The 14,511-nt window shown below is 36.7% G+C and overlaps 1 protein-coding gene across 2 annotated transcripts in view; it reads left to right on the plus strand.

The window, feature by feature from the left end:
• Nucleotides 1-12,660, plus strand: part of LOC128527476 (RNA-binding Raly-like protein) — a 95,058-nt gene extending 82,398 nt beyond the window's left edge. For both annotated transcript variants that reach the window (XM_053499868.1, XM_053499869.1), the window contains 5 exons: nt 208-368; nt 2,576-2,689; nt 6,790-6,944; nt 9,261-9,314; nt 12,465-12,660. In XM_053499868.1, coding sequence (XP_053355843.1) covers nt 208-368; nt 2,576-2,689; nt 6,790-6,944; nt 9,261-9,299 — 469 coding nt within the window. In that variant the 3' untranslated portion in view covers nt 9,300-9,314; nt 12,465-12,660. The remainder of the gene's footprint in view (nt 1-207; nt 369-2,575; nt 2,690-6,789; nt 6,945-9,260; nt 9,315-12,464) is intronic.
• The last annotated feature ends 1,851 nt before the right edge of the window (nt 12,661-14,511 follow it).

Here is a 14,511-nt window from a genome sequence, read left to right on the forward strand (position 1 = left end):
TACAAATATGATTTAAAAGACTATAAGAAATTTTCTTACGCTAAAATAATGCATATGCTAGGAATTTTGTCTTTCACTCTGTCTCCACTTGCTTTTACTGTGTGAATGTGCTATTATTGTGCTGTGTGTGTGTGTGTGTGTGTGCTCTGTGAAAGAGTGTTTTCAGACAACGATGAAGTAATTGTAGCATGCATTTTTGTTCTTTAGGGTGTTTGATTATCAGCGCGTCCCATCTGCTGTGCCTGCGCTGCCCCACAGTTCAACCCTGGCCAAGAGAGCGCGCTCGTCTTCTTCCAGGCAGAGACGCAGCCGAGACCGCTCGTCCTCCAAAAGCACCTCCAGACCCCACTCCTCCAGCAAAGCCAAGTGTACGTGCATGCACACACACTTAAATATACATAAACACACACGCACACACCCCAAACTCAACCTGTAATTTTCTTAGCAGCTGTTCGCAGGTCTGAATGTTTCAGTCGCATACTAACATCAAAGACAAAGTAAGGTCAGCTTTTTCTTGGGTACAAAGAAACCGCAACACAACAAACAGATGCTAGAGACTCCTGACAGATACTTCGACCTCAGCACATCACTAATAACAACATCTGATTTAATCAGATTCCAACATGAAAAGTCTAAATAATTGGCAATCTTCTTAGCCCCAGTGGCCTGGACGAGGAAAAAAGAAACCATAACATATACAGTAAATTTAACATTAATAGTAGTCAATTGATTCATTTTAAATATACACAAGGGAACAATTTAACAAATAGGAACATAATACCAACCTGTGAGGAGAGATATTTCAGAGTTTGCAGGCCAGTAATAACTCTTAAACAGTAATACAAATGTTACCAGTCAGACATTGATTATTTTTCTTTAACAGAATGCCCTTTAGAAAGTGTTTTCTTTCATACCATTTTTTAAGCAAGGACTAACATATTTAATTTGCTTAAAAGCATTTATAATTATTTAATCTTGTTTTATGGTATAAAGCAATTATAACATAAATTTTACATGTCCTTCCAGGCTATTTTTCTCTTTGTACAAGTCATACCAGGACATATTTTTTGTGCAGAATAATAGAACACAGTTATGAGAGTAAAAACTTCTTGTATTTCTCTATATAATCCCATGCTGCATTAATGCACTTATCCCAGCATTTCACTAGTGCTTAGACACCATCAAGGTAAAAAGATTTCTAAGTACACCGGAGCAATGAAGAAGTATTTCTGGTCTCCTTGCCACCCAGGAGCTCCTTTAATGGTCCAAACATGTGGAAATGGCTTAGAGTAGGTTCAGGACTGTAGGGCGGATGTGGCAATAACTCCTAAATTCCTGTAATATGCGAGTGGTGTTGATGAATGATTGTGTGTAAGTTTCCCACAGAAGGATTCCTCACTTGCACAAGTTGGTGACAATTTATCTATCGTTTTTCGAGAATCAAGCATTCCACTCATTGAATGTTAATGGGAATGACTGCATGGGGCTCTGAGACATCTCGGCCGGGATCATCATTCACGGATTTCTTCAAACCTTTTGCACCATTTGAAATGTTTTACCTAGGGCTAAGAGTCTCGTCACCGAACTGTCAATCAGTTTTACACCTTTATGTAAAAAGTTTCATCATAAGTCCTGGTTTGACTTAAATGAAGTAACATGCCTTCATGATCAAATGTCTTTGTTTATATAGCTTGTGTCAAAATTTTTTAATTGTAAATCACTTCCTTCTTTAAACCAGGTTTGTAGACCAAGATGATAACACAACTTTTTTTTTTTTTTTTTTATAAATTTTTGCCTTATCTTATGAATTGGTGTTGTATTGAAATGCATTTTACTTAGTAAAATGTTACTTTTTACTGTACAAAATCTACATGGGATGCAAACTTTTGCACTCTGCTATACAGTGTGTATAATCCTTTTTTACTTTAGCATATGGCTTGTTTTCTGCGTGTTTGATTTCAGTTGAGGAATCAGTCGGTCTCTTGTGAGCCTCCAGATGCTATTTTATTAAAAGCCCTTTTTCCATAGCCTTTCCTCCTTTAATGGAGACAGCCCTATCAGAGCATGCCATTACAGCAAATTAACAGAGCTGAAAGAATAAGAGAGTGTTCCGAACATGCTATTAGCAGCTCAGCAGGTCTCGGGTCACCTCAGCTTCTCCCAGAGTTCCAGGGTTTAGATGTTGGCTTGTTCGGTGAAGCGCTGTGTAATTTCATTTCTATCACAGTGTCTCATTTTACGTCTTCATTATTTCTTCTTTAACCTGATTGGCCATCTAATATTTCTCTCTGTCTATTATATAGTGCCTTTTCACACTGCCATAGAGGCACATAGTGATGGTTTAGAATGAATATGAGGTTCAAGGGAACAAAAAGAGACTTTCCAGAGTGATTTGTGTGAGCGATTGTCTGAAGTAGCCTCTACAGATGAAGCGATAGCATCTGCCTCATCTCAAGCCCAGTCAATATTTCACACGAAAAGCGGTTTTTTATGGGCCGCTTTTGACTTTTATTCTAACCTTTTGTGTAAAGTGGGAATTCTCTGTCTCTATCTCAATCTCAATGTGTCCCTGCAGTGAAAATGGAGGAGCTGCAGACCATAAAGCGAGAGTTGACGATGATAAAGGTTCAGATTGATGGCCTGCTGGACAGTCTGGATAGGATGGACAGACAAAGGCAGGAGCACACAGGTCAGTCGTTTTCAGCTACAAGGGTAAATTTTTTTAACCTCATCTTTTCTTCTAATCTTCTAACAAGTTTAAAAGATAAAATATAAACTAGGATTGGTTGTGCTGTGTACAGTAAATCACTTGAGTTAATGTTGCCCCCTAGTGTTCATCTCTATTATGAGGTATATGTTAGAGTGTGCATGTTCTTATCTGCAGTTTTGCCCCTGGTTGCATTTTGATTCATAAAAAAAAAAGATACTGACCTTATTGGTAAGCCTAGCCTTAAAATTTTGCTATCTTATGAACTGTGCAAAGTGTTCATCTTTGACGAAGATTATTAGAATTAACAGGAGGTCATTTGCAATTCTGCAATTCTGCAAGCCTGCAAGGCATTTAGTAATGGCATATTGGGAGTGAAATGGAAATATGATACAGAATGTGGTCATGTGAGACATATAATTAGCTCAAAATTATTATTATTATTATTATTATTATTATTATTGTTGTTGTTGTTGTTGTTGTTGTTGTTGTTAGAGTATTATTATTAATATAGTTTCTTGAGTTCCATTTAAGAATAATTTATCTTGTATATTTTCATAACTCTTTTAGATATCTTTACCAAAACAGCCAATAATGTTAGATATGACTTCATGCATATTATTTATTGGGTACTCAAGTTATTGTAAACTACATTTATTGTTTCTTTCAAAAACAAAAAGTAATAAGTGTATGGGTAAAGTAATAAGTAGCTTCTTGTCTTTACCAAGCATAAAAAAACAGTACTATTAGGTTTATTTTGTTAGTAATAATGTTCATAAGGCATGTAAAAATGCATGTTAAGCTTCGGTTGCTAAGTGACGAAATTGGAAAAGATTAGGATATTATCTAGACAGACTAACGGTCGTTGTGTATCACTTTAGAACTGGGGCATTAATACAGAAAACACTGCTGGCTTTTGTTGCAGCACTAAAAGTAACTTACTGGCTATTCATCACTTTATTTCAGTTCAGTGATTATATATTCCCTGGCCAAAAAAAAAAAGGTTGCACATACCAATTATGGTGTGCAATGCGGTGTCCAGTTCATGTGTGAAAATGATTCCTGATGCTCTCTGAGCAATTCTTTCACACTCCGAGTCCTGAAATATGTCTCTGCCATCAGGGGAAGAAAAACTCCATAGATGTGATAACCTGGTCATTCAGTACATTCAGGTCGTCAGCTCAATTCATCTTGTTGCGACATAATGTTGCTGAGCCTAGACCTGAACAACTAAAGCAGCCCCATAAAGCTGCCTCCAGAGGCTTGTACAGTGGACACTATGTGTGTCAGTGGACAGTGGGCACTATGTGTGCATCGCTTCATGCGGTTCTCTTCTTACCCTGAAATGTCCATCACTCTGAAGTAGGCTCAATGTGGACTCATCATGTCATATGACCTTTCTGCATCACTCCAGTCAAGTCCTGTCTTTATGCGCCTTTTTTTTTTTTTTGATGAGTCTCACTAACAAGTGGTTTTCTTATGGACACACAGCTGTTTGGTGCCAATCACATTTATTTAGACATTTCATTCATGAAGTTTGTGGTTCAGCACTGTCCCTCCAGGTTTGGATAGTGTGTTGGACAGCTCCTAGCCCAAATCCAGACATTTCAAATCTCCTTAATTGTTTTCTTGATGCTTGATGCAGACTAGTAATTTGACCCTTCATAAATGGCAGTGTATAATATAATAAATTATAGTCTACTGTCAAACATTTACTAAACATGTACTGAATGTAATGTGATATTTAAAATATTAAAATATATTGAAAATGTATTATTTGAAAATTTTCAATTCTAACGCTCTATTCTTAGATCACATTTCCAAAGAAGCTGTCAGAGTTAGATTCATTATTATTCTCACCATGTCTTGAATTAATTACATTGTAGTTACTTAATAAATTCTTTGAACTAGGTAAATCATACACTTTAAGAAAAGCAGCTGAGTTTAATTGCTAACGATCTAGTAATTAAATCATGGAGAGAACTGTTGCGTGAATAGTGAATCTGGTCGCCGTGTGTTTGTGTTCATTTACAGAGTGTGTTCAATCCTCTCTTTAGTCTTCCTCTAATCTCTGATGGACAGCTCAGTTTCTCTGAGGCTCTCTCCGCTCTTTTTTTCCTTCGCTGTTTCTTTTCAGTTCTGTCTAATCTATCTCTGTATTTAATTACGGTTCTGCCGATGACGAGCGATCAATGTGTCTGAGTCAGTAACGTGAGCGCACTGAGAGGCTTCAGAGCTGAGAGATTTCTCTGTCAGTTTTCCAGAGCTTAGTCAAAAAACTATCCGAATCTCTACAGTATAGACTTAAACATAGTGATGATGAAAGATAGAGAAAAGGCAATTTTGTTCAGTGTGGTTTATAGATATTTTTAGTAGATGAAAAAGCAATATTTAACTGTCAGGTTTGTGGCTTTACGAAGGTTTACTTCAGGGGGTGCTGTCTCGGTCTCATGGAGATATTATAACCCAATTTAAGGCTACTGAAATACTCTAGAGTAATGCTTAGTGGCATTTAAAGTAAATTACAAAACTTTTGTTATTGTTCTATTTAAAAAAAAACACACAGCATATGAGTTCCTCAATAATTTGCTTTTTAAATGATAAACAGTATAAACTGATAGGGATCCTTGTTGATCCTGGTGTGTGTGTGTGTGTGTGTGTGTGTGTGTGTGTGTGTGTGTGTGTGTATAAGTACATGAGACATACAGTACAAAGAAACAAAAAAATTTTTTTTTAAGTATAAATTTCAATAATTTAAATGACCTCATTACAATTACTCAACTCAACTCTCAACTCAACTTTATTTGTATAGGACTTTATTTGTATAAGAACGCCCCATATAAAAAAAGACATAATTAAAATCACATCACACACATATCTAATCAAACACAATGTGAGTTTTAAGATGGGACTTAAACACCCTCAGTGATGTGACCTCACGAATAGTCAAGAGTAGGTTATGCCACAATTTGGGTGCCGCCACAGAGAACGCCTGATCACTCCTGAGCTTATTTTTGGTTTTAGGTACACTCAGCAAAAGTTTATCTGATGATCTGAGAGACCGGGGTGGGGCATAGGGCTAAAGCAGATCCGAGAGGTAGGACGGGGCAGGGCCATCTAAACATTTAAACGTGACCAAAAGATTTTTGAAATTAATTCGGTACTGTACTGGAAGCCAATGAAGGGAAGCCAGAACTGGACAGATATGTTCTCTTTTATGGTTAGACGTTAAGAATCAAGCAGCAGAGTTTTGGATCAGCTGTAGTCGATGTAATGCTGCCTGCATTAGGTCCACAGTTCACTGGTGTAAAAGTTTGTGCACCTTTGTACGGTACTGTCTTGAGCCATTCCTTATTTCTTTACATTTTGCTTCCAAAGAGCCAGACAGACATATTTTTAATGCAGTCTTAAGGATTATGCAGTGACCTATTAATCCATCAAGCTCACTCACTTAAGGCATGAACCGGAGAGAAACAGGGAATACTGGTGATGCTGAATGCTGAGTGGTTGAAAGAGACGAGAGGGGAAATAAGGTTGCTGAAAAGGTTCTTACATCTTTATTCATTTTTCAGCCTGTCACACTAAAACACTTGTTCAAATTTCTTTTATTTAATCAATTTTATTTTAATGTAATTTATTTTAATTGAATGTGAAAAAATGTGAGATGACTCAAGACAAATGACAGATGACTTTGCACAATTCTGTTTGTCACTTCATCAACAAGATGTTTAGTCTGTATGGATTTACAGGTCCTTTATTATCAACAAATAAATGTTGTCATATAGTTACTGATAGTAAAGCAAATAAGGGCGTAGTCGTTAAAATGTTTATAATATGACAAATGTAATACTCTCTGAGCAGCTTTTGGATACTTAAATCACCTTCTTGGAAATAGTCTGTAGGTTTTGTCTAATGTTTTGGCCTCAGGTAGCATTGCCACAGCTCTCCCTTTGGGTTTCAAAATCGCTTAAAAAGCATGCTTGTACATTGATTATCTATGCAAAATTATCATGGAGCCATCCATGATAATGTGTAAGGGTGTGTACCCTGTTTAGGCCTAAAGGTGTCTTTATTTGCTGCAGGTTCTCCATTTTCTCACGGAGGGAGCTCAGGAGGTTCACCGTACCACCCATCGACCAGCAGTCGAGAGGGATCTCCCAGAACCCCCAGCCCACGCCGCTGCACCCGGAGAGACACTCCTGAGCTGGGAGAAGCCAGCGACGACGAGCCGCATATGGTGACGAGCTTTATTTTACGACCTATGAATTCATTCTGAAGGTCATTCCAACTCGCATAGTCTGTGTCTGCGTCTCTAAAGATAACCAAGCAGTAATCATTGGATTTAAAGAGGGCAACGTGTGCATATATGTGTGTGTGTGTGTGTTTGTGTTTGTGTGCACTTGTTTGAACGTGCGCTTGTGTATCTTAGTTGAGAACGTGAGAGAAATGAGATAAGCACAATAAGGAACGTGAGTGAGCGTGGCGAATCACAGTGACAGCTGATAAATGTGCATTAAATGCAAAACTATGCCAGAGAAAATTCCCCGACTAAAAGTGCCAAAATATGGAAGTCTCACTTTTGAAATGATTCACAGTAAAGCTCTTATTCTCAATAAACATATCATCCCACCTCCACCTGATAAACAGAAAAGCCATCTAATCACGCTGATATTGTTTTGACAGATGAGACAGATTTGCTTGTGGCAGCGTAAATTTTCACCAAGCTAGCATTTTTTTTCCTTCTTAGATCGCATCCACCTACAGCAAAAGGTGGCAAACACACACACATACGCACAGACACAAAAGCAAGTACTTACCGGGAAGAAAAGCCAGCTCAGAGAGCACTTTTGCTGTCAGGTCTTATATAGACACAACTATTTATAGACACAACTATTATTCCAGACGCCACATTACAATTATGTGTAATTACCTGGGCCTTTCTACCTGGTGGCAGTGACAAATGAAGCGTGTTTAGCCCTCCTTCTGTTTGCCCTGTGCACAACAGCAAAGCCGCAATTACTCTTCCGCTTTGTTAATATTACTAAGGGCTTTTCTTTTTCCTAAATTATTCTCTCACTAGGCAAAGTTTTTGTTTTATGAAATGCAACAGAAATGAAAAATCGGCCTATTTACACCAACAACCGGCCATTCCCAAAACTTTCTACACACTTTAAAAGACAGTTTTGAATATACAGACTCATGTTGCACAATCAAGCATTTCCCTTTATGTGTGAAAAAAGCTCACAGGTAAAAGAAAATAAAGCAGACCATAGTTAAGTGTTTTATTTTTCAGTATGATTCAATTGCAATATGATATAAAAGCAAGAGGGCAAATTGTATACATGCAAGTTTATCTCACACAATGATATACTGTACAGATGAGAGGAAAATCGATATTTTAATATTCTTAATATTCTTAATTCTTAATTCTTGTTAAATATGAGGGGTGTTTAAGTCTACCCGGGAGTTTTCAATGTGCAGAATAACAGAACACAGTTATGAGAGTTAAAAACAGCCTACATCATGTCTGAAACGCTGGCCTCTCAGGAGCTCCCAAACATAATAGCCCAAACATATTGGAAAGGACTGCAGTGGGCTCCGAGCCACCTCGGCCGAGGCCTGTTATTGACAGATGTGCAACTTTCTTTTAAAACAATTTTATTATTTAAATGTTTTTTTTTTAAACCGTACTGAACTTGAAGTCTTCTGAAACTGTCGATAGGGGTAAAAAATACTGGTATCCACTATTTAGTATTTATTTATTTATTAAAAAAATAACATATTAAAGGGAGTTTAAAGAACCTGCCATTAAAGAATGAGGGAACCATTAATATGAATATAAGTAGAACTTTTAACCATGAAAAGATCCTTGATCATCCCATAGACTGTCTTTTCCCAAGACAGACATTTCTGAATTTCAGTGAATTCAAGTAACTTTCAAAAGATGTCTGCATCTATCTTATACTCATACATCTATTTACCTCTAATAAAATTATTGCCTACATCATGAGTCCTACCCAGCTGGTAATGTCTTAAATAATTTTATACTGCATGATCATTGCAGCAGTGCCAATATTACTACTAAAACCTATAGTATCAGGAGCTATAGAGTGATGCAGGATCAAACCAGATGTTCTTCAAGTACATATCTACGGAATTATGTAGTGTGACATTTCTCACTTTCCCCAGTGAAGATTTCTTGTTGTTTTCCAAGCTGTTTTCCAGTCTGGTGGTGCTCCTCCATAAATGATGAGAGTGCCGTCTCTCTTAGTGAGAGCCCATATGTTAGAGAGGAAAGGCTCAGCGAGAGCAAACTCGTCTCTCTCTGTCATCCCAGCGTGACTTCATTCCCAGGCTTCAGGCAGTGCCACTGGGGGAACAACCGGTCTGAGATTGAACTTTGTGACTCACATATCATTCATTTAGAGCACTGTGTAGGGCTCTGTGCTTTCTCTCTCTCTCTCTATGATAACAATGAACATGTTGCAGCTACTCTATGTTGGAGTGTTGGTGCTGATAGTCAAAAACATCTCTGTGTTTCTCTTTATTTAAGATGCATCATCACAACTCCGACATGGAGGATGAACTGTAAAGATGAACAACTCAGGTAATCAATATTAGTCAAAAATCCACACACACTCACTCACACACATAGCTACTTCACAAGAAAATTTATTGCATCTATTCATTAGTTTTTAGATAAATAATGCTTTTGAAGAACGCATTACATTTCTTGATGCCACAACAACTGTTGAAATCTTAAATCTAATATGTATAAATTATTATTATTACATATCAATTATAAATAATTCTAACTATAAGGAACTCCATCTATGGAAGGAGTCTCCAGTATCAGCATGTACTGTTAGCAGTCAGAGGTGAAGCTGTAACTTTAAGCTTTCTGCCACCAAAAAAAAACATAGCCATGGCGACATTTTTTATAATGTGACAAATAACATTTAATTTTGATGAAAAATGCTTCTATAAAAGTAAGCGCAACTTGCTTTATGAGCATTCTTCAACATTCAACGTAACGTGACAATAAACAGATGAAATGTCATGATGTGTCATTGTTAAATACATTATATATTATAATGGATTAGAATGTAATATTGGTGGTGCTTATTATTCCAGGGTGATAATAGTCAAATTGGGACTTGTGATGAAAGGTCTCATGAATAAAGGTGTAAAACCGATTGACATTTATCAAAGACTTTAAGCACAGTACGGTGATGAGACTCTCAGCCGCAGTAAAACATTTTAATGGTGCAAATGTTTCAAAGATGGCCGTGTATCCGTGAAGGACGATTCCGGCTGAGGTGGCTCAGAGCATATTGTAATCGTTTCTGTGAACATTCGGGGAGTAAAACAACTGATCCGTGAAAATCGACAGATAACTTGTCTCCAACATTCACTAACACCACTTGGTTTTTTTTATTTTTACTCGTAGAACTGTGTTTTCTTACTGTGCGCAATCAAAAGTCCTGGTTTGACTTGAACGCCCTTTAAAGAAAAGTGCTGTTGTATAAGAAAAAATGTACCGCTCTGAGACATGCTTTAATAAGATTATAATGAGTGTCAGTACATTACATGCAGTACATTAAGGATCCATAATGACGTGATGTGTTGGTCCATACTAGCTACAATATCCTATTAAACACTAAATCACTGTTTTATTAATGTTTATTAATTCTTATTCGTTTATATGCCATTAACTTCATACAAACTGCAGATTATTGCAGTGCCAATGAACTGAAAAGTAGGTTGACTCCAAGAAGAAAAAAAAAAAGAACTATGTAAGTTACAAGCTGTTAATTAAGCTAATTATATATTAATGATCTGTAGCTGCATTTTTGCTCCACAAGCCCCAGAGGCAAGTTTATGGGATCTTCTCACTACTGTCGCTCTCATTCTGTTCTTGGAGGAGGATGGGGGGGGGGTATTTTCTTATCTGCTGAAGATAATGTACTCAATTAACAGTTCATTAGCTTATTGGAGCTAGTTTAAATGTATTTATTTGTAAGTTTTTTTTTTATTCTGTAAAGTAGTTCTAACTTCTTAAGTTACTTTTTCTGTCATGTTTTCGTGGTGTTGCAGAGAGGTAAGAGGTATTGCCCCCCAGCGGCTGAAATATGTTACTACATTGAGTTCTACATGGGGTCCAATAAATAAAAAAAACATACATATATTAGGGCTGAAAGATACAACATGTTAACTCTTGCAACAATGGTTTTGTTGAACATGATTAAAGAACATTAACGTCATTGATTCAGCTTCCTTCTCCCGTTCCTGAGGCTTCACTTTTGCAGTCGCAAATGTCCACCCATGGTAACACGTGCTTCTGTGTGACATACCATTTTTTTGGCTCTCTCAATACAAAATCCCTGTTCATCTTTTTTTGTTTATAAGAATTATTTAGATTTACAATAACGCCATTTGACAGACACCCTTAGAGCATAGCTGGAGCATCTTTCTTTTTCATCTCTTTATATTTTCATCTTTAGATTCACAAGTCAAAGTTTAAGTTGAAAAAAATATTACTAGAAACACAATTTCTTGAATTATATTATGTTTTGTTTTGTAATAGATTATAGGACAGTCACCTAATGCCATATGACCTAAGTAGTCACCAAGAAATTAATTCCTAAACCTGGTTGTCCTGCCTCTTTAATTAAAACTCCCAGAACTACAGTGTGCTTCAAAAAAGATTAGTTTCCAGTATAACAGGATGTTTTAGAGACAACCAGAGGCAAGACTTAGGTTTCTATGAGACTGTGTATTTAGAAAAGGATAAACAGGATGTAGTATACAACAGTTTGTTCTGATATACTGCTTTGATTGGACAAGCTGTGTTTTAAGAGTGCCTATATTTATATGACCACATTTGTATAGCTACTGTACATTGGAAGGTTTTACAGTTTGTACCACTTGATCCCCACACCGGACCAGTGACCACATTAGTGTTAGCGACATGGCAAAGGGGAAATTTTTCATTAAATCCAATTTCTTAGTTAAAATATGTAAGCTGTTCAGATGAAGATAAAAAAAGAAAAAGCGAAGGCAATTTTACCAGGTGCAATCTGAAACATGTATTCGGCTTATGTTTTAGCTCAAAGAATCAACATTAATGTGTAATTGTTTTTAAAGGCTGAAATCAGCTCCAAAGTCATTGCTGTCGGTACCACAAAGTAGCAACCCTACATCGAGCCATTAACAATTTAAAGAATTCGCAAGGACATGAAAAATACTCTATGGCAAAGTTTGACACGAGGCAATAACGAAGTGTTAGCGACATAATATTGTTTCAGTAGAGAGCCGTTAAGGAATTTAACAATATTATGCAGAGTTCTGAAGAATGAATTATGAAACCATACCATCGCAACAGACATGAAGCAAAATTACACTACGACACTACAGTCACTATTACAAACTATTACCGAGGTGTTAATGATATTATAATGACCTCATATGGTACCTTAAATAGATAGACACTGACCTATAGACATTGGAGGTGTGTGTGTCATTTCACACATTTAATGACCGTGAGCTGAAGGGAGTGCATAGAGGATGGTACCATCAATGTTCCTCCACCAGAACCCATGACAAATCATGCCAAGTCTATGCTTTATTTTATCCTCAAATGTTTAAAAATGGTTAAAATATTTATTCGGGTAAACCAGGTTGTATTTGAACTTGACAAAAATCCTTGAAATCAATGTATTTAAAAGATTTGAACCTTCCTTTTTGTCGACTCCAGACTTGTCTGCTGAGTGATGTAGCAAGACAGAAGAGCCGGAGATGCAGAAGAAGAAGAAGAAGAGCCCACCCCTGCCTTCACGCCAACAGCTCACGACACAACACATGCAGCACATACTGTATACACACTCCTGGGTCACATGAGTAAAGCTGGAAGTTGTGGGATTTACATTTAGTTTGTTCTTTATAGCACTCACGTGTACTGGCTCTTATTCCTGTTTGTAGTGTCAGGTGTCATTACAGGTACTCTCATTCTCCCTATAACTCCTAGAAATGCTGTAGTATTGTGTGTCATTTTAGTGTTGTTTTATTGTATGAAGTGGGAAAGATCTTTATATTTCTTCTGAACATTACTGCATATTCTGATGAATTAGCTTTTTATGTATGAGCGCAACATTTTCAGGTGTCAACCCTTTTTGTAATGTCAACACCACCTGTGCAGGTTTTATTATTTCTCATTTCTGTGGTTTATATTTAATGCAGTAAGATAGCAGATTTATTAGAATTCCATGGGATTGAGGATATGAGTGCATCACATGACTGTGTCAGCCAATAGCGCCTCCAGGGGTGTAAAAGTGGAGACAGTTTGGTTGACTGCAATCACAAGGCACCGATGTAGAGCCACAGTGTGGAGACTACAATGTCTGTGTGACAAAAAATTAAGCAGAAACCTAGAAAAATAAAAGGCAAGCCAATGGCAAAGAAAAAAACAACTAAATCCGCTTGTCATGGCTAGTACACTGCTTCATCATCATGAGGAGGTTTAAACATGTGTTAAACAATGTGATGTTGTTTCTAATTATCATTATAAAGCTACAAAATAGAATATCACGATATTATTTAAACCAGCACATTAACAGATTAACTGGTTCTTTCTTTCATGTTTCATTCCTTTCTTTCTTTCTTTTTCTTTTATTCTCTTCTGTTTTTCCTTTTTTTCTTTACTCTCTGCTTTCCATCTCTTTTTCTTTTACTCTTTTCTGCTCCTGTCATTTCTTTACTTTATTCTTTTCTACTCACTTTTATTCCTTCTTTTCTTTCTTGCCCTTGTTCTTGTTTTCTTCATTTGTTTCTTTGCTTGCTTGTTTAAACTCCTTTCCTGTTTTCTTCTTTTACTTAATTAATTCCTTCCTATCTTAATTTCTTTCTTTCTTTCTTCTTCCTTCCTTACCATCTTATTTCTGCCACTTTCATTCTCTTTCTATCTCCCATCCTTCATTCTGTCCATTGTACTTCCCTTCTTTATTTATTCATTGAATTATATATTTATTTAGCCTTCCTTCCTTCCCTCCTCCATTTTCTCTGTCTTTCCTTCTCTCTACTACTCTGCTTTTTTCCTTTTATTCCTGTATTTTTTCCTTCTTTCTTTGCATTTAACTCCTAAACTCCCCTCGCTCATCCCTGTAGAGACACACACTCTACATGTGTGTGAGCTTTCCCTTTCTGTCTACACTAAGGGATCCTCTTCTTCTGTGTACACGGCGCTTCAGCCTGAAAGTAATTGCGTGGCTCAGCGTGTGATAATATGGAATATTGTAAAACTTTGTTTTGTGTGTTTCTCGCTGTCTGATTTTATCTTGCTTTTTTGTTTTTAATCTTGGAAATGAGAACAAATAAATGAAATATCTAAGACTCTTTCATTAGAGGTGTAGTGCTGTTTGTTAGAAATGGGTTCTTTTCTTATTTTTGCAATTACAAAAATAAAGCAGGCTGTGGCAGTAAACAGATTTTACTTAAAATATATATATATATATATATATATATATATATATATATATTGTAATTTATTGTCTGATCAACAGGTGATAATTCATCATTTTGCCCCTTATAATCACTCAAAGGGAATAAGTGGAAGTGATTTACCTCTGGGTCCAGAAATCTTGCTACGCTGCAGGCACACAGCACGCACTGTAACATGCATGGTTTCAGCTTCAGCCCAGACACAGCCATGGATCTTAACTGTTTCTGTGCCAGAATTACCACACAATCTTTTTGTTTTTTTCTGACAAAAGACAGCATTTATTTTGACCACTTTATCTGCGGTCCTA

The sequence above is a fragment of the Clarias gariepinus genome, chromosome 7, assembly GCF_024256425.1.
Source record: "Clarias gariepinus isolate MV-2021 ecotype Netherlands chromosome 7, CGAR_prim_01v2, whole genome shotgun sequence".
In the NCBI taxonomy this organism is placed as follows: domain Eukaryota; kingdom Metazoa; phylum Chordata; class Actinopteri; order Siluriformes; family Clariidae; genus Clarias; species Clarias gariepinus.